The 25,492-nt window shown below is 41.8% G+C and overlaps 1 protein-coding gene across 9 annotated transcripts in view; it reads right to left on the bottom strand.

Moving 5' to 3' along the window:
* Positions 1-20,395, bottom strand: part of carmil3 (capping protein regulator and myosin 1 linker 3) — a 104,908-nt gene extending 84,513 nt beyond the window's left edge. For 5 of the 9 annotated variants that reach the window (XM_012923045.3, XM_076876477.1, XM_076876476.1 and 2 more), the window contains exons 1-3: positions 19,399-20,394; positions 16,033-16,127; positions 3,073-3,123 (exon numbers count right to left, since the gene is read on the bottom strand). In XM_012923045.3, coding sequence (XP_012778499.1) covers positions 3,073-3,123; positions 16,033-16,127; positions 19,399-19,456 — 204 coding nt within the window. In that variant the 5' untranslated portion in view covers positions 19,457-20,394. Of the gene's footprint in view, positions 1-3,072; positions 3,124-16,032; positions 16,128-19,284; positions 19,353-19,398 lie in introns of those variants that run through there. The other 4 variants (XM_012923043.3, XM_012923046.3, XM_012923044.3 and 1 more) reach the window with 2 other exon arrangements.
* Between the last annotated feature and the right edge of the window lie 5,097 nt (positions 20,396-25,492).

The raw sequence follows: 25,492 nt of genomic DNA, 5'->3' as shown, positions 1-25,492 counted from the left end.
TCAGCAGCCTAATCTCTGCCCCAGATTCTTACTACAGCTGTGCATGTGAGAGACAATCATCGCCCTGATGATTTGCTGACTTGCTTACAACCCTTCTGATCAATTCACTGCTCATCATTTCTAGTGAGCACAGTGCTGTGATGATGGAAAATTATTATGGCCAAACAAATACAATTTGAAATGGGATCACTACTAGTACTGGCTAATAAAAAAACATTTTAAGAAATGTATTTGCAGTCATGCTAGATGAGATACTACTCCTATGTCTGTAGTGATATCACAGACTGTATATTAAAGATGGAAGCCGTTTTGGGGTAAAAAAGTGAAGCCATAAGTCCACTGAATTATTTTACTTAATAATGACCACCAGGAGGCAAAACATTAGTATCAGAATCAGAATCAGAATACTTTATTGATCCCTGGGGGAAATTATTTTTTGTTACAGTGCTCCATTTTAAACCAACATTAAGACAAGACAGACAATACACTAACTAAGAATAGTACAATATATACATATATATACATACATACATACATAAGTCACTTATAAATAAATATTTGGAAAAGAAACATGTGTAGTTGTTGATATGATAGTATAGAAACAACCCTACAACCCTATTTCTCTTTAAGTTTATGACATCAGTAAAGACTATCCAGATGAGTTTCAAGTCTTATTGAACACAACCTCATTTATTTTAAATTAAATTTTGGTCCCATTCAGAGTAATAAAGATAATAAATTGGGTTATCTTTTAGGGTTTCCTATAAGTCACTGATGAATGGCTGTGTAATGTAGCTCGATTTCTTATTCATCCACTTTCAAACCCACAAAGATGGCTGATCAAAATCTATTTATGGGCTTAATTAGAACTAATTGGTGGCACCATCTTGACTGCATCCACCTTAAGTGTATTAGCAAAAAGAAAAAAATATGCATTAGGTTAGCTTTGCACAAATAGTGGAAGCAAGGACAAATGGCTAACCTGGCTCTATTAAAAGGCATTACAGTCCTCCTACTTTAACCAATCAAGGTGTTCAAAACATAAACTGTAGATAAAAGATGATTAGCACCACCAGGACATCACCCACTGGTTATTAATGTGCCAACTTGACGCGTTAAGTTGAGTGTACCCTGAAGCACACTCCATTTTATTCTCCGCTTTACTCCAGTGGGGACTATTGACACTTAAAAGTAGAGATGGCACGATACCACTTTTTTATGTCCGATACCGATACCGATATCATAAATTTGGATATCTGCCGATACCGATATGAATCCGATATAGTTTCTTTTAATCAACAAAACTGTTTTTTAAAATATCTTGCTGCATTTTGCAAGTCTGCAAGTTCATACTCAAGTTTAAAACAACAACTACACTAAAGCTATTCTGTTATACCTGTATACAAAAAAAATATTTCATAGTTCAGCAATACTGATCAATCTAATAAACTTAGACCTACACCATCCTCCCTATTCTGGTATTTTAAAGAGTACTTAGCATAAATATTAAGCAACCTAACTAATAGGGTTCCAACTCCCAGCAACAACAAAAATAAATAAATAAAAAATAGGGAACCACCCCTCACGCTCCACCTCATGATGCTTAATCAACGTAATCAACCTTAATTTGATGCAGTGTGAAAAAAAATGCACAGAAATCAATTATTTTTCAAGAAATATTAAATAGATTCAACATCTTTCTTCAACAAAATTGCAGACTGCACAGATGGTACCTTCCCAAAGGAAAAAGAACTATAGCTTACTAGGGTATATATATTAGACTTAATAGTCACTATATACAGTAATTGACTTCTATTCATTTTACATCAAATTAAAACTTTGGGTGTCAGATAATTATTTATTAAAAGCTAGACATTTTAAATGAGAATAAGAAAGAAAAGTATGTCTTTGTGCCCCCTTTTCCAGTTAATGCCCTATCGGCCCCCCTGGCTAAACTTTGCTAGATCCGCCCCTGCACAGTTACCAGCCATCAGCTACGTAGAAAAAGATCCTGGTATAGAAAGTAATATTAAATAAATTCTAACAACAGCTTATCAAGCTTAAACATGCTGCTGTTGTTCAGCCGCTGGTTTCCTCTTTCTGGCACAAAGGGGACCAAAAACAAACAAGAGAGACGGACTCGCGACAGAAAAGCCGATCAGCTGATCATTTAAGCAGTTTCACGATTGAAGTAGCAGTCGGAGAGCGAGAGGCAGTCGCTTGTTAAGCTTAACGCAGGAATGCTTTACAAACATTCAGAGATGGACTTACACACTTGCTTTACTTCTCTCGGGGATAACTTTGTCGGAGATGAAATGCCGGGTTGCTAGCAAAGCTCCAAATGCTATCCAGACCACCGACAGGTCCCGCATGCCACAGCCGCTCTATCACGTGATGCATACTGCTCCGACGTGCTAACGTTCTGAGGTGAGTTACGGAGTGTTGCAAGTTTTGTGAGGTGCTTTCGTGATATTTAATGGATCGGATTACATTTTTTATTTTTCTCCGATATCCGATCCAGTAATTTAGGTCAGTATCGGACCGATACTGATACGTAATATCGGATCGGTCCATCTCTACTTAAAAGATCAAGAAATCATAAGGAAAGTGTTTACTGAGATCATTAAGAAAGTGAGAAGTGGGGCTGTTTTCCCCACAGACTTTGACCCAATGAGGCACCTCAGGGAGACAGGTTTAAGGCACTACTGGCTTCACTTTTGTGACCCAGAAGTTTGTTGTATCTTTTATATACAGTGTATTGTTGAAACAGCCAGTAGCAAAGGTGACCAGCTGCATCTTAGCTACTGGCTGCAAGCTAAAAACTATATTTACATCCTCAAACTGCTGCTTTAGTTTTATCCCACCTGCCCCTCGTCGTCTACATTGTAATTGTCATCATTACTACTATCATCCTATAACATCATCACTGCAGTCATCATCGTTATCTCTTTTCTCCTGCTCTGAAAAGCCTTTGATTTTTTTTTTCTTTGTCACATTTTCTGCAAATTACCATGAGATCAAGGCTGGCAAGTGAAAGCCATAAAATTCCACTGAGAGCGGGGGAACATTTACCTTGGTGGGCACTTTGACAGCAAAGAGATACAGTCTCCATGTTGCCAGGACCTGAGGGGAGAACACATTTATATTTCTGTCAGACAGCAGGAAATGCAAAATGCAAATCGCAGCAAAAAATAGCACAGCACAAACATCCCATAAAGAGAGCAAATCATCTCCGCAGTTCATCCAAATGGCTCGTAAGTCATGCTAAGCACCCTAGACATTAGTGAGCTAATGACGACAGCACGTGAGCGTGCGTGTGCGTATGTGTGTCAAAGACATATGATGGCGGGACTGCAAGTCATTTCACAGTCCAATTTATCATGCCAAGTTGTGGTGATGGAACTAAGTAGTACTTATTCAACAGACGCCTCATCGCCCCGGCAAGAATACTGGTGAAATAACAGGGAGAAGACAAAAAAAAGACAGAGGAAGAGTAAGCAAAAAGAGTTGTGCTTTTGTCAGAAAAAAGCCATTACCATTTAAAAGTGTCTGGGGTAAATTAAGAGAAAGAAAATGTGAATAAATTCACATCTGCCTATGCAATTAATCTCATTCATAATTCAGAAATTCCATAATTAGCATACTCAATACATGCATGCATGCACTGCGCGTCTCTAGCCCTTCCAAGCCGCGTCTCTAACTCTCGACCACTGTCTCCATGCTCTTTTTCAGCCAGCTTTCAAATTGTCTTGTCCATAATTCCTTCCCTTGCATCCTTTCATTCCTCTGATTTCTCTCTTCATCTCCATGGAAATGTGTTCATTTTCTTGCTTAATCCCTAACCCCCCCTCCCATCTCCCAATGTGGCACTGTGTCCTGCCTGGTTTGCTCCCACCTAACACCTCACTCCAACCCCTCTTGCCCTCACCCCTCTCCCCCCCCCTTCTCCCAAGTCCCCTGTCTCCTTTCCTGTTTCAGTTTTTCTATTCTTTTTTCTGCTCTGTCACTTTCAATTCCTCAAGGCCTCTCTGCGCTGAATGGCTAATGGCGCCCTGCTGAGTGGCAGTGAGAGGAAGAAAGAAAATGAAACATACAAAGAGATACAGGGAGAGAGGGGAGAGATAGAGGAGGCGATAGAAGGGCAGAGACACCACTTTTCCCTCCAAATAATTAAGTCTTCTCCTCCACCATACTTCACCAACTCCCAGCAAAGCTCATCTCACAGATCAACCCTGTGTCTTAAATATATAGGCATCCATAACAGGCTCCAACAGAGAAGAGAGGCTGCACTAAGCTTGATGAGAGGCCTTTGTAGAAGGAGTCCAATCACAGCTCCTCCACAAATTTCCCATATAAATCCAGAGGGAAAGCACACAGAAGGAGGGGGAAAAAAGGACAAAAGTTGAGACGCAAATACTGTATATATAATGAAGACGTGGACGACAGATGCACCACTATAAAATCCTGCTACCTGACAGAAGGTCTCATCATGTAAACAAAGGCATCAATAATGCAGGCTCACTGATGGGCGCCGATTTGATCCTCCGATGCTGAAGCAAGTCTCTTGCATAGGATTTCTCCTCTCTTGTTATATCATTTACAGGCTATCGAGGCATCATTAAAGACAAATCAATACTCTGGTTATTTTTTGCTTACTTGGCTGGGACGTGTGCAGCAGTGAAGGGAAAATGCACCCAATAATCCTCTACAAAAAAAAAAAAAAAAAAAAATCCCTGTTGTTTTGAGGTTTTATGAGCCGTCTAATTATGTGTTGTGTAACTTGGACGAGCTGTTGTCTGCGCGCCGCATCGACTGCGTTTAAAGAGAGTCAAAAAGCACGCTGTATTGTTTATAAAGTCGGCGAGGTTCAAGTCTTTTTGCCGTTTGCGAAAAGCAACGGAGACAACAGCCTGTCAGTCTCAATAAGCCTTTCAGTTAGCTTCCTGCATCATTTAACAGCCCACACTATATTGTAGCTAGATAGCAACTGAGTGGTAGACGGTAGTAAGCAATAGTCAGAGTTCCAGAGTAATACTTCAAAGTGCTTCACTTTAATATTTTAGACAGCTTAATCAGAATGGCCCAACGTTCAGAGCTGAGCAGCAGCCAGTCCTGTCAGTCTCCCCACCACCCCGAAAGCTGTCACCCATATCAATCTGAATGATAATTTATATCTTCTGCCGTAATTGTCACACACGGCTTAGCGGGAGGCTGACATTTTCACAGGTGTACATATTAGTAATTTGTGTGGTGTAGCAGTACCGTAGCAACAGCTGTCGATTAATAAAAGTCAATCAGTGGGAGAAAAAAGGGAGAAAAGGCAAATATTTTGATTGTCAAGTAGAAACTGAAAATTCAAATTTTTCCCCTTTTTTAATATATTATGTAGTAAGGTGGATAACTCTGGGTTTGTGCTTGGTGGTAAGGATAAAAAGGAAGATAATCACCTTGGGCTTTCATTGTATTGCGAGGGATCTAATGAAAGGAGAAGATAATGTGGCAGAATGATTAACAATGAAAATAACTGGTGGAAGATAGAAGCAAATAAGAGACCATCTTATAGAGTTACGGTGCTGTTTAAATCAATCACTGTTAAGTAGAGATGCACAGATATCCATACCAATGTTGTTTCTCCTTTCTTGTTTGTCTTGTTTGCTTCCTTGGTATACAAGGGACATTTATAATACAAAAAATAATGTTTAAAGCCTTCTAAAGTCATTAAATTTGCTCAAATTTGTTAAAACAGTCCGACACAGCACACATATCGACCTCTGCCACTCGTGAATGTCATCTTATCCGGAAATAACAGGCAACGAGGAAATTATCAGCTGATTGCACCAAAGCCAGGAGGTTATACTTCAACAGCTTCTGATGACACTGTATTCTACAGCAAGTCAGATTATTCAATATTTGTGTATTATCTTTTTCAGTGTTTCACTTCGCAGACAGCCCCTGAGCACTTGTCTTACAACTCAAAGCAAGTAAAGAACAATGTTATTGATTCAGGAAGTTTGAATGAGTGAATGTGTTTCTAGCTAAGTAGCAGGTGCGGTGCACTTTGTGCTTTGGGTAGAAAAGCTGCTCTGCTGTGCTTGATCTCTGTATGTGAATTTAAATGAATCAAAAATGGGAATTAATTGTATCTCATCATTATGCAGTTGCATTTGAGCACCCAAAATAAAAACATGGCTTTAAAATACATGTTTTTTTTATATATATATATATATATATATATATATATATATATATATATATATATATCCATCAACTGCAACCATCGTACATGAGCGTCTGTCAGTCATGGATGGAGAAAATTACTGTTGGTCCTGTCCGTCCTCTTCCTCGACAATCACATAAATAAATGGGTTGTCCTAAGTAACCAAAAAGAAAAAGAAAGTCAATAGTTTCTGAAGCAGTTTCTGAAGAATAAAGATAATAAGTATCAGCTGGCACAAGCAGTGACGCTAATGTCAAGTATGATGAGCCAGAAGCAGAATCCTGCCCACCTTGCCCTGACCCCCTCCCACAATAGAAGGTGACATTCTGGCAAACCTTCTATTCCGCAGATCAATCACAAATCCTAAAAGCTGCAGAAAGATTCGTTTTCCACCCAGGAAATCCTCTGAAATGAGATGGTCAACTTTTTTCTTTTTTTTTGATCTGGTCAGCCAGGCAGACAGCAGGCGACAATCTCTAAAAGTGATGTGGAAGTAACGCGAGAGAAGGACTAGAAGGCGAAGATGATGGGGGGTGAGGGGTTGGGGGAGTCCAGAAGTGCCCTTGCGGTGATGGCACGGTGTCAAAGCTCTAGTTCAAAGATCTAGCCAGCAGGCTGGCCCCCGAAGCTCACTGCGGAGGACCGCGTGTACAGTACACGCACAGAGCAACAAACGCATCTCTACACTGCTTTGTGTGTTCGCGTGCACACGAGGCAGAGAGGGCAGAGGGCGGGGGCTTATATTAATCATAAGCTGTCAAGCTCTGGGTCTTGCACTTCAAACGAGATGGCGCAAATCAAAGTGTGTCTCTGGGTCTTGTACGTGTAAATGTGTATGCGTGTGTGTTGCGGCATTGCCTCTGAAGGGAACAAGAAGAGGATCAGTGCCAGATTCGGCCGCCTGCGGTATTTCTGGCTCGGCCACAAGGGCATTAAAAAAAACAAACCAAAAGACTTGCACACAAACACACACCGTGGTGAAAATCAGAAACATTCTATCGCCAATATTTGCATACGTTCAGCGTGCTCCTACAGCACACACTGCTTTTTGACTCTCACGCACGTATAATGATGCACAATAGCTTGCTAAGCTGGCTTTGGACTACACTCGTCCCCTCTCTCTCTCTCCCATCCTGTCACACAGAGTCAGCCACCATCACTCAAGTGAACCCAGCATCATAAGAACACAACCCTGCCATCAGTCAATCTGTCAGCTTATGTGTGTGTGCGTATGTGTGTGTGTGAGAGAGAGAGAGGAGGGTCTGAAAGCACAGATGCCCCAGGTCCTGCTTCGTAAGTGGACTTTAGAGTGGTAGGGAGGGAGAGATGCAAAGCTCCGAAACACATCTTGTTCCAAATTCTCTGATAAAAATGGAGTCCTAAATCAAAGAGATAGCACTCTGAAAATGAGATAGAAAAACTGGGGGAAAAGAGGCAGATAATGGGATGAAGTACTGTAATGTAGATGGGTGACGGAGATGAGAGGATGAGAGGAGAAATAGAGGCTGGAGAGTGGCAGGGATTGGACGAGTGGGTCAAAAGCAATAAAGGGAGGGGAAAATAGTGAAAGCTTAAAGCAAGCAAATGCAGGGATGCCGGATGGGACGAGAAATGAGCGCAGGTAAGGAAGGCCAAATGGATGAGGAAAGAAGAGAGGAAAGGAGAGGAGCAGCGGGTACAGTAAGGACTGAGACAATGAGAACGAGGGAGCGAAAGAGAGAAAGCGACTCAATAGAACGGAGAGATAAAAATAGAGGCAGAGTTCCCTTACAGCCCTGATAACTCACGCGCGCGCAAACACTCATTCACACTTTCTCTCGTTCTCGTGGGAGGAGAGAAGGTCAGCAGTCACACTTCGTAGCGTCTCCGCCACAGGGTACCAACATGTGTTTATGATAATTGAAAGAAGACTCAGTCCTAATTACAGCTGAGCGCTCGCCACGCACCGTCAGACGGCGAATCTAGAAACTCCACGCTGACAATCTCACAGGGGGAAAAGCCATGAAAGGAAAATGACGGGTGATGCAGTGGTAATGTTTACCACTACACAAGCACATCGTGTGTTGGCGAGAGTGAAACAACGCTGCGAGCGCCGGCCGTCTCTTTTCCTCCTTTGTACTCGGCTTTCTTTCACAGTCCAACACACAGTTAGATTTTCTGTGCAACAAAGAGTCGTCTTCCAGGCCCAGTTTCACCACGTCAAGTTACATAATTCGCTGAGCATCTCTCGCTTTTGACTTTATTCACCACCGCACGCAATTTTTGCAGCATCAAAAGCAAGTGCTGCAGAATTGGCTCAGTTTTACCATCACTGGCCACAAACACACCGTCCTGTGGGCTCCATTTCTCTAAAACACAAACCACACACAATGGGGGAAATTAAAAAATAAAAAGAGACCTTGTTCTGCTTTCAGCGTACAGCGGGTTTGAAGTTGTAAATACCAAAAACGAGATTCTTTAATTTTTTTGCTTGGATTGCTGCACTTTCACTCTCTGCGCCTACATGTCAAAGATGCCACAGTCACATTCTCGGAAGGCCTTCAAAGATATTCTAGAGCAGGGGCGGGGAACTCCAGGCCTCAAGGGCCGGTGTCCTGCAGGTTTTAGATGTTTGATCCAACACAGCTTATTTAAATGGCTAAATGACCTCCTCAACATGTCTTGAAGTTCTCCAGAGGCCTGGTAATGAACTAATCATTTGATTCAGGTGTGTTGAGCCAGGGTGATAACCAAAACCTGCAGGACACCGATCCCTGAGGCCTGGAGTTTCCCATCCCTGTTCTAGAAAATGGTACTCAAACAAGATAGTGAAAATGGTTTTAGTACACAAGTAATAAAAAGGCAACATGTCAAAGCAGGGGTGGGCGGTATAAATGGTATATGGTATAAACGATATGAATTTGGCCAACGGTAGAGATTTTGACTATACCGCTCTTCCGCAATAGCGCATGTTGCTGCGCAAAATCATCGCAGCGGCTGCAAGCTAGCATGGAGCTTACACGTGGAGAGGAGGAGGAGGAGGTGCTCATAAAGAACACTGGTGCGACGTTAGTCATATGCACCTGATTTGGGTTTAAGCATTCAGATGTTAAGCAGAAAATATCATCTGCAAATTATGCCGGGCGACAGTAATAGCGAAGAGACGAAGCACGTTTTGAATATGAGGAACGCGCCCTCCACAAACGCCCAGTCAGTCAAGTGGAAAGAAAAAAGGCGGCCCTACACACTAGCAGACTCATCTTTTCCAAAGGCACATTTTGCACTTTATCTTCAACAACTTTTTACTTGTATTTTTTTCATTCAAAAATGTTTACAGACTTATCTTCATTTTTATTTGCTATTTAAGAATTTTGTGTTACATTGTTTGGAAAAAGATCTGTTACATCTTAAAAATTATTTGAAAAGTTTTGCACAATAAATGTTATTAAAATGGCATTCTATACTGTTCAGTCATTTTGACATCTATATATATATATATGTACAGAAGAAAAGAATATATCACAATATATATCGTTACCGCACATGCTTCAAATTATACCGCAATATGGATTTTAGGGCATATTGCCCAGCCCTACGTCAAAGCACTTCCTCTTACATATCCATATAACCTGTCTCAAGATTACAGAAGCATATATAACCAGGTCATGGGTACACATCCCCAGCCCAGGAGCACCCATTTAATCTCAACACAGTATAGCAAAACACTCACTGCAAGCACAAAAGTTCAGCTACTTAAAGAAAAAAACAACAACAACAGATTTTGTCCCCAACCCTGAGAAGAGACCTCACAGAGGTGTGCTGACCTTTCATAGTGGAATCACTATGAAAGCCTTAAAAGGATACTCCTGTAATATGTTGCAGCCTCATAACGTGGCAGGACTCACAAAAGGCACACTGAACAAAAGCTGTCAGAATAAATGCATATTAGGCTAATGGATTAAACTAAGAAAAAAAAAGCACCTCCATTTACTATAATGCTACTAACAGTCTGTCTCCATATGATAATCTATCTCTGGATATCCCCATATTTTTCATGCTTCCTGTCAATGTAAGGCAGGCTTGCAAAATATGAAGTCTTTGTTTAATGTAAGAAGACCCAATGACATTACCTTGAATGGCATTAAAGGAGCCACAGAAGACGCAAGAAGAATTCTAAACATGCAGACTTGGTTTTGCAACTCCTCATTTACCTTATGGGTCTGGACAAGTCAGTAAAACCCAAGTCAATGATGGAGCCTTCACCGGTCTAGGCACTGAGGAACAGAAGCAATTGTGCAACTGCAAAGTAATAAAATTTAATAATTTAACAGGCACACAGCAAAACTATCAAAAACGCTTATTCATGAAGATGTTAAAAACCCATAGGAGTATGCGAAAAATAAAAACTTAAAGGAGGAAAAAAATAAATACAACAACAGACTGGGAGGCTTGCTTTCCATTTTAATCAACTGCTAATGACATGCAGCAGTATCGTCCCGTAAAGCCAACAGAGATTAAAAAATGGCCGCCAGTAGTTCTTTTAAAATTTAACTGCTGTATCATGGCATCCTGTCTTTGCTTTGTCCCTAACAAAGTACTGTTAAAAAGGAAATATCAGAAGGCTGGATATGCTCTGTCACGCTAGCTTCACTTACAAGAAACACGCTAATGATCCAGTTATGTTACGACCATCTGAGGAATGTCGCCAAGATATGCTCAGTAATGATTTTTGATGGCACAAACTATCACTCATCCTTTTATTTCCCTCGCTGCTGGATTATTGTGATGGTCTCTAAACCAGTATAAATCAAAAATCAATTATTAGACTCCAAACCAAGAACAATAAACACAATGCCAATTTCAATCACGCTTCATTGGCTGTCTTATTGTTATAGGATTATCTTAAAGGTTTTACTTTAAAGATTTTCATGGACTGATCATAGGATATAAAGTCAAACACTTTCAGAAGAGCGACTACTTGGCTGCTGTTCCATACAGTAGACGCAGTATTTGGCTCCAGTTTGTGGTAAAGTTTACTTATTCAAGGAGTATACACACACACACTCACACACGTACACACACACAAACACAAACAACTACTCTGATTTAGCAGGATCTACAAATTACTGGAGATGTCTGTTATTATTAATAGGTCTGTAATTCTTTAAAATAAATATAATGGTAAATGGTAAATGGCCTGTATTTATATAGCGCTTTTACTAGTCCCTAAGGACCCCAAAGCGCTTTACATATCCAGTCATCCACCCTGTTAGATTTGTATTGTTGATTGTCATTTATGCTTAGAAATATTTACTTATATATGCTTAGAGTTTGTAATTAGTTGTAGATTGGTAGAGGTTTTGATCCTTGATAGTCTGCAAACTTTGTGTGTATTAGACAGCACTTTGGGAGCATGAGAGGTCATACCGTGTCTTATTATTTTATGGTAGGATTAACGTAGTTGCGTCTGTTCTAGTCTAAGTGCTCTTTGTTTAGATGAACTGCAGGACTTCCTCACCGTGTTATCTAGGATGAACCATCTAGGGTGAGGGGGAGGCTACCCTCTTCCTGACCAAGGATGTTTGACCCTTTGATCAGCAGTCCACACACACACACACACACACAGGCAAGGTACTCTTTGTGTATGTAGACGTCATATGTTAATGAACTTATGCATATTCATGTAACCTCAATAAAAGGACAGTGATACGGGAGAACGGACGAGAGCTACTGGGGTCAAGCGAAGGAACGGCGTTTGTCTGGTTCTCTCCCGTGCACGAGTACCATGAAGAAGTTTGCCTACTTGTGTCTTGCTTGCAGTGTAATTATATTGTCTTAACGTTCCAGCGAATAGGTTCAAGCTACAAACCTATCACACCCATTCACACACACATTCACACACTGGTGATGGCAAGCTACATTGTAGCCACAGCCACCCTGGGGCGCACTGACAGAGGCGAGGCTGCCGGACACTGGCGCCACCGGGCCCTCTGACCACCACCAGTAGGCAACGGGTGAAGTGTCTTGCCCAAGGACACAACGACCGAGACTGTCCGAGCCGGGGATCGAACCGGCAACCTTCCGATTACAAGGCGAACTCCTAACTCTTGAGCCACGATCGCCCAATATAATCAGTATTTACTACTGTAAATAATTATGTATGTATTTTTTTTCAATGTATTAGTATTGTTGTGCACTAGTTTGGCAAATATTTTCTGTTGTACATTTATCAAAATTATATCTTTTGACATTTTAATTAATTTTTTTTGAAAAATGACTAATCAGTTACAAGTTGCTAATTTGTAATTAGTAACTAATCAGGAAAATCCATGCTGGCACGGTTTTGGTAATCATGATTAGTTATTTCTCAGTTTTTGCATGTTGTTGGTAGTCCAGGAAAAGAAGAAGAATGGGCTCTACTCTCAGAGGTGACGGAGGCAGAAATCTAGAACAAATAGAAAACACAGAATTTACCAAATCTGTCAAAGCCCCCAAAGCACCCGAGTATGTGCACATGTTTCATACACTGCATTAAGATAAAACTGACACAAATGCACCACCACAGCCCACGAGCTACGTTTAAATTCTTCCTCTGTTTTTAATGGCATATCCACCTACACACCCAACCACAAAACACCTTATTGATTACAGGAAAATTACATGAACCATTTGTCTGACCAACAGCAACTGTTTGTAGTTCTATATAGTTCTACGAATAGGGTTTGTATATTGTAAGAATTACTGCAAGAATTTTTTAAAGAACTGTGTCTTTCACTTTTTTCATCTCTGTCAATTTAGTTTAGTTTTGTACCGCTTGAAGAAAGGGCTGCCCAAAACAACACATCATTATCACTATAAGAACATGAATGAAGTGCAATAAATAAAAAAAACTAATTTTAGCTACGCACAGCTTGGGTTCGATCTAACAAACAAACAAACAAGTAAGACTGCCCTCTCTATGAAAAGACGTGATTTGCCAAACCTTACCCATCACATCATCAAAAGCACTGAAAACAAAGCCAAGAAGATTTGCACAAGCCTTCACAGACTGCCTGAGCTACAATATGCTGAAAGGTTAAAATGGAATTTTCACCCAATGATGCCAAAAAAAAATATTGTGCACCACAGCTACATCCATATTGCTGAAGGTACACTTTTACTGCAAACTAGCATTTCTACTGCTTGTTAGAGAAATTAAATAAATAAAACAAAAAAGTAGAATTAGAAATATAAATATAAATACTCACTTGGTACTAGAAGTCTCCAAGAGCAAGAAATGGCACGTGTGGCTAGGTTTTTGGGCTTTTTTGTAATTGCTTTGTTCAGTGTGGGTCCATTAAAGGGCAAATGATTTTCAGTTCTGAATGATTTATGTTCAATAAAGCTACTTTGAAAGTGATTGCTAACCATAAATCATTACATATTCTACTAATTTCATCACAAGCAGCCCTGCTGCGCACATCCTCCACACCGGCAAACCCACAGAGCACACGGGCACAATCGAATCATTAAACGCAGTAGCTTAAACTTGACCTCAAACCTCAGTTCTACAAGAGCCCCATGAATGGGACCTCCACGCAACCGTGCAGCTTAAGTGGGAATAAGCACCCAAGTGTGTTCAGGGCTGTCAAACAGTGGCACTTTCAGCCAGTAATAGGCCCGTTATTAGGTGGGAGTGAAGAAACCGCAGAGTCAACAGAGGATAAAACAGAGCGACCGATCAGGGTAAATAAGTGGCGGAAGAACCAAATCGGCAACTGGGGCATCATAACACATCAGAGATTCCTTCCCCCCCTCTCTCCTTCCTTCATTCCCTTTGCTCCATTGGCATGCTCTCCCCTCCTCTTCCAGCAACACCCGCCCACTCCTCCCTTCCCTCCTTCCATATCGCTCTCTCCCCCACTCAGCCTTTGAAGATGCTTTGTTTTCAGAGTTGCCTCTAATCTTCAAATAGGGTGATCTAATAATGGCTGTAAGAGTGTGTGTGTGTATGCGAGCAAGTTTGGATGCACTGAGCAGTGCGAGTGTGCATTAATACCTCCTGCACATGTATGCAAAATGCACACACATGGGTAAATGTGCATGTGCGTGTCTGAGCATAGCCAATGATGGAATCGTGCATGTTGATGCTCCCCAACGCAGTGCCCTCGGTGCTGTTTAGATGTCACGCTGGGCCTGTGTCTGTCTGAGATGGGTGGTGGGGGAGACAACCCTGTGTGTGCCTGTGTGTAAGTGTGTGTCACAGCATGATGGCTGGTACAGTCAACACACACAGACAGTTGGATACCAGCAGTCTCTGGAGGCAAAGAAGGGCACGAAAAAAAAAAGACAGAGAGAGCAAATGTAGAACAAAGACTTGAATGTAAAAGTAAATACAGAGTTGATGTTTTAAACTCTCTTCCTGTGAACCGAACAAACCAGGGGAATCGAGATGGAAGCTGTGGTTTTCTTTTCTTCTCCAGGACAAAATTCAAGCTCTGCATCTGACAGCAATCCTAGAATGCGCCACTTTCTGACCTCCATGTATGATACTTTCAAGCATGAATATTATGTGCATAATACCCAGAGAGACTGAAAAAAGTCAATTTACAAACTCTCTTGTCTATTCGCCCTTCTTACATCCAAACAAATGTATCCATTAGAGTGAAAAGATTGCCTTTTAGGAAGGGGGGAGACCTTGACAACGAGCTAGAACGAATACATATATAGCTGCATCCAACATCCTTTGGAGCAGTTGCAGAGGCAGCAGCAGCAGCCAAAGCCCATTTGGATAGTAAGAGAAAAAAAAACTCTCGTAAGGCAAAGACCTAATTGAATTGCTTCTGATGGAAAGAGAAGCTCAATACCCTTTTACAGGTTTGAGTAAAGATGGAGGGACGAGTGGAAGGGCATAAAAGTGGAGAGATGGAGAGAAAGCGAGAGGCGATCAGTGTGGCGGTGGGGGGGGGGGGGGGGGGGGTGATGACAGGGAGGAGAATAATCAAGATGGACAGACAAGGAGGGAGGGAAGGAGGAGGGAGGGAGGAGGGATGGGAAACAAAGAGAGGATGACAAAAATAGAGGGGGGTGTGGTAATGATGGAGATAGGTGGAGGCAAGGCAGAGACAGGGGGAAAAGAAATAATAGGAGGGACGGAAAACTGAGAGAAGTCCTGGTTAATAGTTTGGATTCTCACATCAGCTCATCCCTTTCTTGTTGCCTTTAAAGGAGGAAACAAGCTCGCTCTTGGCAACACAGTATGAGTAACTGATCGGGCACCAATGTGCCTGACTAACTGACAGTCTCTCAATAACAGCACTGGCCTTGGTTCCTTGAACACATCACAGACAACCTACACTCCCTCTGGCATGCAGTCCCACACAAACACACGAGGCTCCTTCAATAACAAACAAAACAAAAACAAAGCAATAAACCAGGACCCTGTATGTACACAACATCAGGCTTCCACACATGCACACACCACACTCTCGCCTGCGGCATTAAGGCCATCCTGCCACATCTAATAAACTCTGAGGATGGATTCAGTGGGACACGGCATGGTGTCCACTTTGCTCTGCTTAGACAGCATCTGTCTTAAGCCTAATTTTCAACGCGTCTGTTGTGTGGCTCAGGAAGTACAATCTGCGACTTCTTACGGCCCTTTCAATTTGTTGCAATTAAGCTCTATTGATTTCCATTTTGACTTTAACGAGCCAGCGTCACTCTGTCGCACATTTAAAGCCTCGCACGGAAAGATTCTTTCATTTTATTAGCAGCTCTCTCGGGTCACCGGTGTGAACACAAGAATGAAGTGGGGGGAGGTGCTGGGGTGGAGTGCGGGTATCGGCGTCTCTCACCAGAATCCTGTCCTCTGACTTGCCGCTCCTCATGTCCTGCTTGACGGCTCGCACAAACTTAATGGCTTGTTTGTCCAGCACCTTTCTGATGCTCTCTGGAAAGAAGGCAGAGAGGGAAAGACAAGGATAAAAAAAAGGAGCACTGATTACATAATGTAAACACATTACAGAAAAAAGGTTACAGTCCTGAGATGCTCTGAGAAATGCTTTGAAAGGCTTTCAAGAGGGTAAATTGGTAAATTAGAACATAAAGCATGATGAAAAATGGAAAGAAAAAAACGGAATAAGAATGAGATGCACCAGTTTTCTTTCCAAATACTGATTCTGAGTATCCATTCAATATAAGGGCTCTTGTTCTTCACTGTCTGAAATGCACTGATCGGGCCACTCCTGCATATCAAAGTAACATGAGGGTGACAAAAGTCAGTAGAGGGCTTCAGCTGTTAAAATGCTGTCTAAAGGTTTAGAGTGAATACTAACTTCTAGTAACTGATAAATAAAACAATACTGTGCACAAGAGGCTGCTGTCATACCCAGCCCAGAAGGGAAGTGGAATCACTAAACTGCAGTGACTCAAAGGCAACTTTTAATGTGAATTGTGATAATACAGCACCTCCTTAATACAGCGCATCAGACTGAGGAACATCTTTGGAAGAAAATAAATATAGACTAAAGTATATAATCAACCAGCAGTTATTTAAGTTGCTTTAGTCTGCGAGCCACTTTGCAACCCGCCACAAGCCCAACTCCTTTTTTTGTGCTGTATGTGTCTTGATCAGCGTCAATCAATTACTCAATCTCTTCTATGCAGAGGTGTTGCCGCTGTTGTTCCCGCCTCCTACTTTTCTTAGGCACATGGAAAAGCAGCGAGGTCCCAAACTACAGTCATGCCACACTATACATATATAAATTACTGCAGATGGCAATAATCTTCTTTTGACTACAGAGGTCTTGGCTGGAATGTGATTAAATCATGCTCCATGCTCCATGCTAAACCCGCTTAATAAAGTTCAGTATCAGTGCTGATGCCAATTCAGCACATTAAAGCTTGATCCCTAATTAACCCTTCGATGTCCAAGCACCCCAGCTATCAGGTGGGGGGGGGTTAAAACCTTTTTCATGTGTTGGTTAAAGTATTTAGGTTTCTCTTCTTTGCCAAGTCTTGAAATAAAAAGTTTCAGAATCTAAAAACCAGCTGAAATATGTGGTCATCATCAGCAGATAATGCCTCATTTGCCTCGTGTTAAGATTGAAGTCTTGTTTTTATGCAAATAAGTAAAAGAGGCTGATGAAGATCACGTGAGAGCTAAAACACTTCAAGTGATTTTGTCCAACAACTAAAAGTAAAGTGCATAGTAGTTGTGCATTTATGAAGAGGGTAAACTGGATATTTTTCAGCAACTGATGAGACAAACAAGCAGTCTTTACATGACACCTTGTTTGGGTTTTTCTTGTCATCATTTTGATGTATGGTGATGAACATGACAGACTTTGGATTTAGGACACCAACAGGTGACATATTTTTGGAAATAGTCCCAGTGCTTCTTCTGTCTCAGAGCTTTTTAAAAGCTCTAAAGATGTAGTTATCAATCAAAAAATATGTTCACATCCCAGCTAAATCCCCACGACCATCACGTCTTGTGTCTGAGGTGGATTATTCCTTAAAAGACAGCCGCACAGGGGCGAACAGTCACAGAGAAAAGAAGACAGCTTCAAAGACGCCAACATGAGGACAGGCAGACACATATGCAACTCCTAGCTGAAGAGGACTCATAACTGGACTATTTTTAGCCTCAGAGAAGAAAAAAGCAGCCCGGCTCTTCTCAACGGAACCAAACACACAATTCAGAGCTGCGGTCTTTAGGGACTTCTACCCCACCATGCCAGGCAGGCGACCCTGTGAAGCTCACTGAACCGCACCAGAGGCCTCTGCCAATTACATCCCCCCCCCCCAAACAACAACCAACATCAAAATAACATCAGCCTATAGCCTCAGTGTGGAACCACGCACATATGCCTACAAGCTGTGATATGTTCACAGCACACATCTCAAATGGGGCCATCCGTGCTAAATATGCACTCATGGAGCCCAGCAGATGGAGATACAGCGAGTCATGCTGTGTCACGACGCTCCACTCACAGTCTCCCAACTTTCCCACTGTATCAACCACACACACACACACACGCACACACAATTCTCACAGTCCCCATCCAGCAACAACCATGAAGTTGGCTCTCACGCTTGACTGAGCAGCGGCAGATGCCAGCAGGATGAGACAGGGATGGGATTGAGAGGGGGGGCACACTCAGGTAGATCGAAAGAAGGATCAGCTGAAGACAACCAGAGAGTTATTGACATTAAGCTGGGTAAGACCCAATCGCTTAAACCTTTTAACGCACTATCCAGAACCCCACAAGGCCTGCCGGTGTGACCTCAGCATCTGTTCCCTAAAAAAGGGGCAAGGTGCGGTGGAGATGAAAAACCAGCATGGGTCAGTCCCCCTTTCCACCGTCAGTTCCCTCTAATACACCCTGCCTTTTCTGGCAGTTTGATGGATGTGCTCACTCACCTTCCCCAAGCCTCAGGAACCCCATCTCCCCCACCCCTCCCCATCTGGTCCTCCACTAGCAGGTGTGTTAATGGCCTAATACCGCCTGCCTCTTACAACCAGGCCACACAGAAGGTGCTTGACCAGGTTGAGCTGGTAAACAGCGGGACTTAACTCCATCAGGATAATTAGCGGTGAGAGACACCCTTCATCAACACTCTACCATCCAAACATGGTGTGTTCGTGTGTCCTGTGCTGTCCGATCTCTTCAGCGGGAGACACAGGCTCAGGCTTCCAGCTGTACCCATGCTGCACGAAAAGCGCTTGCAGTCACACAATAACTCCCACGCACACACGTGCAGCGAGAAAAGAAAGCCATTAAAAAAAAAAAACTCCTAATGAATGCACAACAAAGCCATGACGCGCTCACACGCACCGCAGCACTTGAAAATAACTCTGACAGCACTACTGGACCCGTGCGCACGATAAATTTCACCGCGGATCTTTATAACAAATCAATCCCAAAGTGAAGACTCCTGCACTGAGATCGCTAGGATTACAGTCCTCACAAGCCCGAACAGCCATTAACTGTGGTTTTGCCTTGGGGAGGCATATCCTGCGTTTCCCTGCGGTGATAACTCCTTTCAAATCAAACGCAGTGGAAAGAGGTTGTTTAAAGAGCAGCTGAGTAAAAGAAAACTACCCGTACGCGTCCCGAGAGCTGCTCTCATCCATCCTCTCGCGTTCTCGGGAGTGCTCGAAGCGGTGTTAAAAACACACTTTTCCCCGAAAAAGTCATCCCGGGTCGGGAGCTCACCTGTGATTTCCCTGTTGACGTTGGCAAAGCCCGCCGCTGTAGTCTCCTTTGAGGCCATGGTGCGCTCCTCCCGCCTGTCCGGCCCCCTTCTCCTTCCTCTCCTCTCTCAGATGTCTCTTTAAGCAATCGCTGTCCACTTCTTCCCCCCTTCTTCTTCTTTTTCTTCTTTCAGCGCCTGCAGGTGCTCCAGGCGCAGCAACAGTCCGCACAGTGTGGTGAGAAGCGATGCCGCGGTGCGCAGTGGCAAACCCGAGGAGCGCCTCCGACTTCAGCACTCAGACAAGAGAGAGAGAGAGAGAGAGAGGGAAAGGGGGGAGAGAGAGAGGTTTGAGATACTCTTCATCATCTTTAGGTCACCATCATTTGTTTGAAATAGCAGATGTACCATAAAAAATAGACAAAGGAAAGAGTCCTATTGTTAAATTGCAGAGATTCTAGGCTTCCAGGCGTCCTAATAATTTACATGTTTTAAACTGTAATAACTACACTTTTCATATATTTTTAATTGATTGATTCTTACATTCAAAGGTAATCACTTGCTGATAAATCATGATTTTGGCTAAAAACAATAACAATAGAACACTTTCTAGTCAAATCTTCAAATGTCTTTGCTGGGAAACAAAGTGAGACGGTTTTACCTTGTTTTAAGCGACAGAATCTTTGATGTGCTGTTTAGACAAAATTACTATAACAGGAATTTAGATTTGATCATTTGATTGGAAAGAAATACCATATAGAAAACTAAGTGTGGAAACAATCAGGGTGGATTTTCAGGCTTAAATACAACCCTGAGCTCGCATGAAAAGTGGCACTGTACAGGAGTTCCTATATGTTTTGGCAAAACAAGTATGCACTGCTATGTACTCTATACATAAGGAGGAGTCCTAATAGTGAAAGAAAAAACCTGTTTTAGCATCAAATCATGCATAAAATATCTAAAGCTAAAGTGTTCATTGTGCAGAATCATATGTATTATAATAATGGGTCAGGTATGGATTCGTGAATTGTATAAACCTATACAAAACTATACATCCCTTTTAAGAAATAAAGCATTAAGATGAAAGTCAGATAAGAAAAACCTTTGTTTCTCTCAGAAGCAATAGCACTGTAAATTATAAACTAAACGAGTTTGAAATGAGATAAGAAATGAAAAAGTAAGAAACACATTCCGTAATCAAACTTGTTTAAATGTGATCACTGAATGGAAGTCACAACATCTGCTCTAGTAGATGATCCTGCTCATGAGGACCCTGAATCCTCCTGCAGGATTTAAGGCTTCCATGTGTCAAACCATTCATATGGGCTCTTGTATTCCCCTGTGTCCGACAGTAAGTAATTATTTATTTGAAGAATTTTTAAACTATAGCTCTTCTCAGAAAAGAAACGGTTTTGTGATGTCATGAGCAGAAAGCTGATATGATGCGTCTGATAAATGTGTCTTCGTGGCAATATGTCTGTAACAACGTGAGGACATCGGGGGGAATAGAGCCATATATCAAACAGTTTCATTCAGTGGCTTTCTCCTCAGAGCTGTGAGACCACCGCTCACAGCTGTGATAGGATTTGGGAAGGAGGATTGTGAGGCCAGGTTGCAGCTCAAGCTGTAAGTAACAATGACATATGATTCACCCTCTCATCTGAACGGCTGCTATTTGTCAATGTCATCGCTTATGCAACGCATTTAGGCTGCTTTTTTCTTAGATGCAGCCTAAATTAGACACAAATTTTGAGCTCGTTGTCTCTTTTTAATATAACAAATGTGTTTCATAAAGATACAAATTAGTGGGATGTGGAGGGTGCAGCTGTCGCCGAAAATCCTAAAATTGGCCCTCCAGGGACATAAAACAAAAGTGCGCAGTCTGGTTTATGCATACATGCTTTGGTGTATATTCAGGGCTGTGTATGAGAGACCTTTGTGTCTGCATCTCATGGATACTCTTCTCTGATGAAAGAAGACCCAATGGGGGGGCATTATGCTGGAGAGAGAGAAATAGAGGGAGAGAGGGAATTGGTGGGGGCGTTAAAGGAGAAAGGTGGCGTGTGTAGGGCTTGAATAAGAGGTTTAAAATCTGGGGGCTGTAGCTGTCTCCAGGTTTCATTGGGTTAAAAACTTCAGCACTGTTCAAAGATGCACTTGAAAGGGCGATCCATTATTTATTCATCAATGCAGCATCTCGTGGATAGAAGTCGAGATGCTCAATATGCTCTCAATTACTTGTCTGTCGAGGTACGGTGTGTACGTGAATCTGCTGACATAAAACAATGCTGGAATAAAAAAAAGGTTTTACAAAGGTGCAGCAGAGTATTTCAAGCAGACAAGTGTCGTGAGGGGGAAAAAAGACACCCATTCAGTGACATCTGTTTATATGCAGACATTTGGTTGTCATTTGGCAGAGAATAACAACAGAATACAGCACAACATCTGTGCTGAGAAAAAGTGAGACACATCACAGCAGCAGTTGGAGGAATAGCGAGGCGAGGAGGAAAGTGTGTAACACACTGGAAACCGCATCCACTCTAATAGTGACTAGATGTAAAGTGTAGTCCCTGCTGTCTTTGCTCATGTTAGTGATGAGTCAAAATGATGCTTTAAAGCAGGGTTTCCATCCATTCCCAATCTCCACCTCGGGCTGAGTTGTCCTCAGCGTGTAGTATTCCCTGGTAGAGCTCTGAGGTTGTGCAGCAGAGCTGTGATACACTGCCCTCATCTGGTTGGATGCAGTAAACATCCAGCCCTAGCCCACCCCTCCACCCCCTCCCCACCCAATGAATGGGAATTTCCATTTCATGTTCATTCATTTCATTCATTTTCATTTTCATTTATTTATTCATTTTCAGGCACAACAAATACCTATATTGAACATAAAATACACAAAACAAAAAACAAAAATTGCCTGAAAGCAGAGGGCAAACTGCTGTGTCACGTACTGGCATATTCTACCACTGCAAGGCCATGTCATAAACTTTACACTTATATTATATCACAGCGGAGGAAGGATCGAACAGATCCTTAACTGAAAGGGTCACATAACAGCAGCATGTCATAGGATTCTGCAGCGAGGCCAGATGAGAAATTTTGCTGGAGGTGAACAAAAAGGAATTCTAAAGTCACAGCAAAGCATGGGAGTATCACCGTTCTCTGCATTGTGCTTCCAAATGAAACAGAATATGTGGGTCAGTTATGGTTAGGAGAGGGATCTCAATCAAATCCTTTAAATCTCACTTAAAGACACACACACGTACACAAAAACAAACGCTTCGCTTATCTGTGGTTTGAGATCAGGGCTTGAAGGACAAAGGATAAATAAATAAATTACACCCGATACTCGTTTTTGAAATTTGAATATACTCAAACGTAAAGAGCCAAATATGTACCTCTGACCCAGGACATTTCACTATCAGCCGACCCTAATCCATAGTTCACTGTATACATTTTAGCATGTGACGTCGAGTTCAGTATCACTGTGACCCTTACAGAAAGAGCAAACAGACAAGAATGATGGTGTTAAACACACAGAAGACAAAGATAATCTGTCACTTTCAAAATATTCTAACACTTCTTCATTTATCTGTCAGTAATATCCCAGCCTATCGGGATCTTATCTTGGGTCGCATAATACAAACCCTTTTCTAAACATGTTCTAAACATCTGTAACATGTAAATAAAAACAGAGTGCAATGATTTGCAAATCTCATAAACCCGTTCCTCACAATGGAACACATAAAACGTATCAAAAGTAAATTGAGGAAATGTAACTTTTTCAGAAAAATATTAGCTCGTTTTGAATGAACAACACATCTCTGAAAAGTTGGGACAGGGCCTGGTTTACACTGCGGAGCATCTCCTGTTTTTTCTTAAACATCTGGGAACTGAGGAGACCACTTTCTGGATTTTTGGGAGAGGAATGTTTGTCTGATATAAGATTCTAGCTACTCAACAGTCCTGGGCCTTATTGGTTGTATATATATATTTTTTATTTTAAATGATTAATTTATTTGTTTGCTTTATGATGGGCCAAATGTATTCAGTAGGTGAAATGTATGGACCGCAAGTGGGTCAGTTCAGCACCCAGCCTCTTCCACTTTGTAGCTGCAGTATGCAGATTGGCATCGTCTTGCTGAAATATGCAAGACCTTGCTTGAAAATGCCATTATCTGAGAGCATATGTTGCTCTCTTTGAGTATTGATGATGGCTTTCCAGATGTGCAAGCTGCCAGTTCCATATGTACTAAGGTACTGCCAGACCATCAAAGATGCAGGCTTTTAAACTGAGCCCTGATAACAAGCTGGATGGTCCCACTGTGAATGATGTGCAGTCCATGTTTTCCAAAAGGAATTTCATATTTTGATTTGTCGGACAACACAGAAGTTTTCCACTTTGCCATCTAGTACTGATTCTGAGCCGTGTCCCTTGCACACAGAGATTTCTCTGCACGCATTATACCCTAGATCAGGGGTGCCCAATCCCGGTCCTCGAGAGCTACCGTCCTGCAGCTTTTAGATGCATCCTTGTTCCCACACACCTGAATCAAATGAATGGCTTGTTATCAGGCCTTTGCCAAACATGATGGCATGCTGAAGAGATCAAACCATTTGATTCAGCTGTGTTGGAGTAGGGATGCATCTAAAAGCTGCAGGATAGTAGCTCTCGAGGACCGGGATTGGGCACCCCTGATCTAGATGAACATTTATTTAGTCTTTGGTGAGGAACATTATTCTGAAATTGTTAAAATGTTTCAATGCAGTCTTTTCAAGATTGGTGAACTTCCGCCTGTTTTCACTTCTAAGAGGTTTGACTCTCTAAGACGCTCTTTTTTTTACCCAGTCATGATGCCGACCTGTTACAGGTTAACTTAATTATCTGCAAAATGTGCCTGCAGCTGTTTCTTTTCAGTAACACTTACTTTTCTTGCCTTTTGTAGCCCTCGTCCCAACTTTTGTGAGACACATTGTTTGAATCAAATTCAAAATGACCTTTTCTTAAAATATTAAAATGGCTGACTTTAAACATGAGTAATTACATTTTACACTTTTTGGAATTGGGTTGGTAAATAACATAGGATGGGGGGGTGCTTAAAACTATTCAAGAGAAGAAAATCGCTGACTAGGGCGCAACTGTCAATTTATGTTTAATTTAACATACTGGGAGATATCAGTTAGGGAAAACTCATCTCAAAAGGGCCCTCGTTTTTTGTTTTTTTTTGTTTTTTAAAGTAGTATTATTGTATAAAATATGAATTTGAAAATCACATGAGGTTCAGATAGGAAAGACTTGCCATGACACCATTTCATTTAGAGTGTTTTGGTACAGATTTTGGATAACAACATTAGGACAAAGTGAATCATTAGTACTGTTCCAGTTCTGATTTGTGGAGATGAGATGGCAGGATGCCTGTGAGTGTAGGTGTCGATTTCAGGGGAAATCATGAATACTGCTTCATAGGAATAAGTCTTTTTTTTTTTACTTCCAAAATATAAACACAAACTCATACTGGTTTGTGGTAAATGTAATTACCGTAACCATAGAGGAACTGGAAGAAAAATGGAGCTTATTCAAAGAAAATGATATCTGTCCTTCTTTTCGTGAAGCCTCAGTTACATAAAATGTCACGAACAGCTCACCGTCCAGACAAGGAAAGAAGGCTGGGCAGACATTTCTGAATATAAATAAATCCACCAATATTTTTTATGAAATAAAACGTACACTGGAGAGCTGTGGATCAGGGACACAATCCACAAGTATTCACTCAGTCATCCAAATGATTGAATTCAAGTGTTCCCATCACTTCCATGGCCACATGTGTATAAAATCAATCACCTATGCATCCAGACTGCTTCTACAAACATTTGTGAAAGAATGGGTGGCTCAGTTAATTCTAGTGCAACAAGTTTAGTTGTGAAATTTCCTCACTGCTAAATATTCTACAGTCAACTGTTAGTGGTATACCAAAGTGCAAGTGATTGGGAACAACAGCAGCTCTGCCGCAAAGTTGTAGGCTGTGTAAAATCACGGCATGGGGTCACTAGATGCATAGTGCACAGCATGGGGTCACTAGATGCATAGTGCACAGAGGTCACCAACTTTCTGCAGAG

Source organism: Maylandia zebra, linkage group LG18, assembly GCF_041146795.1.
Source record: "Maylandia zebra isolate NMK-2024a linkage group LG18, Mzebra_GT3a, whole genome shotgun sequence".
Lineage (NCBI taxonomy): Eukaryota > Metazoa > Chordata > Actinopteri > Cichliformes > Cichlidae > Maylandia > Maylandia zebra.
The sequence above is the reverse complement of the archived record's forward strand: the minus strand, read 5'-3'. Positions and strand labels throughout refer to the sequence as shown.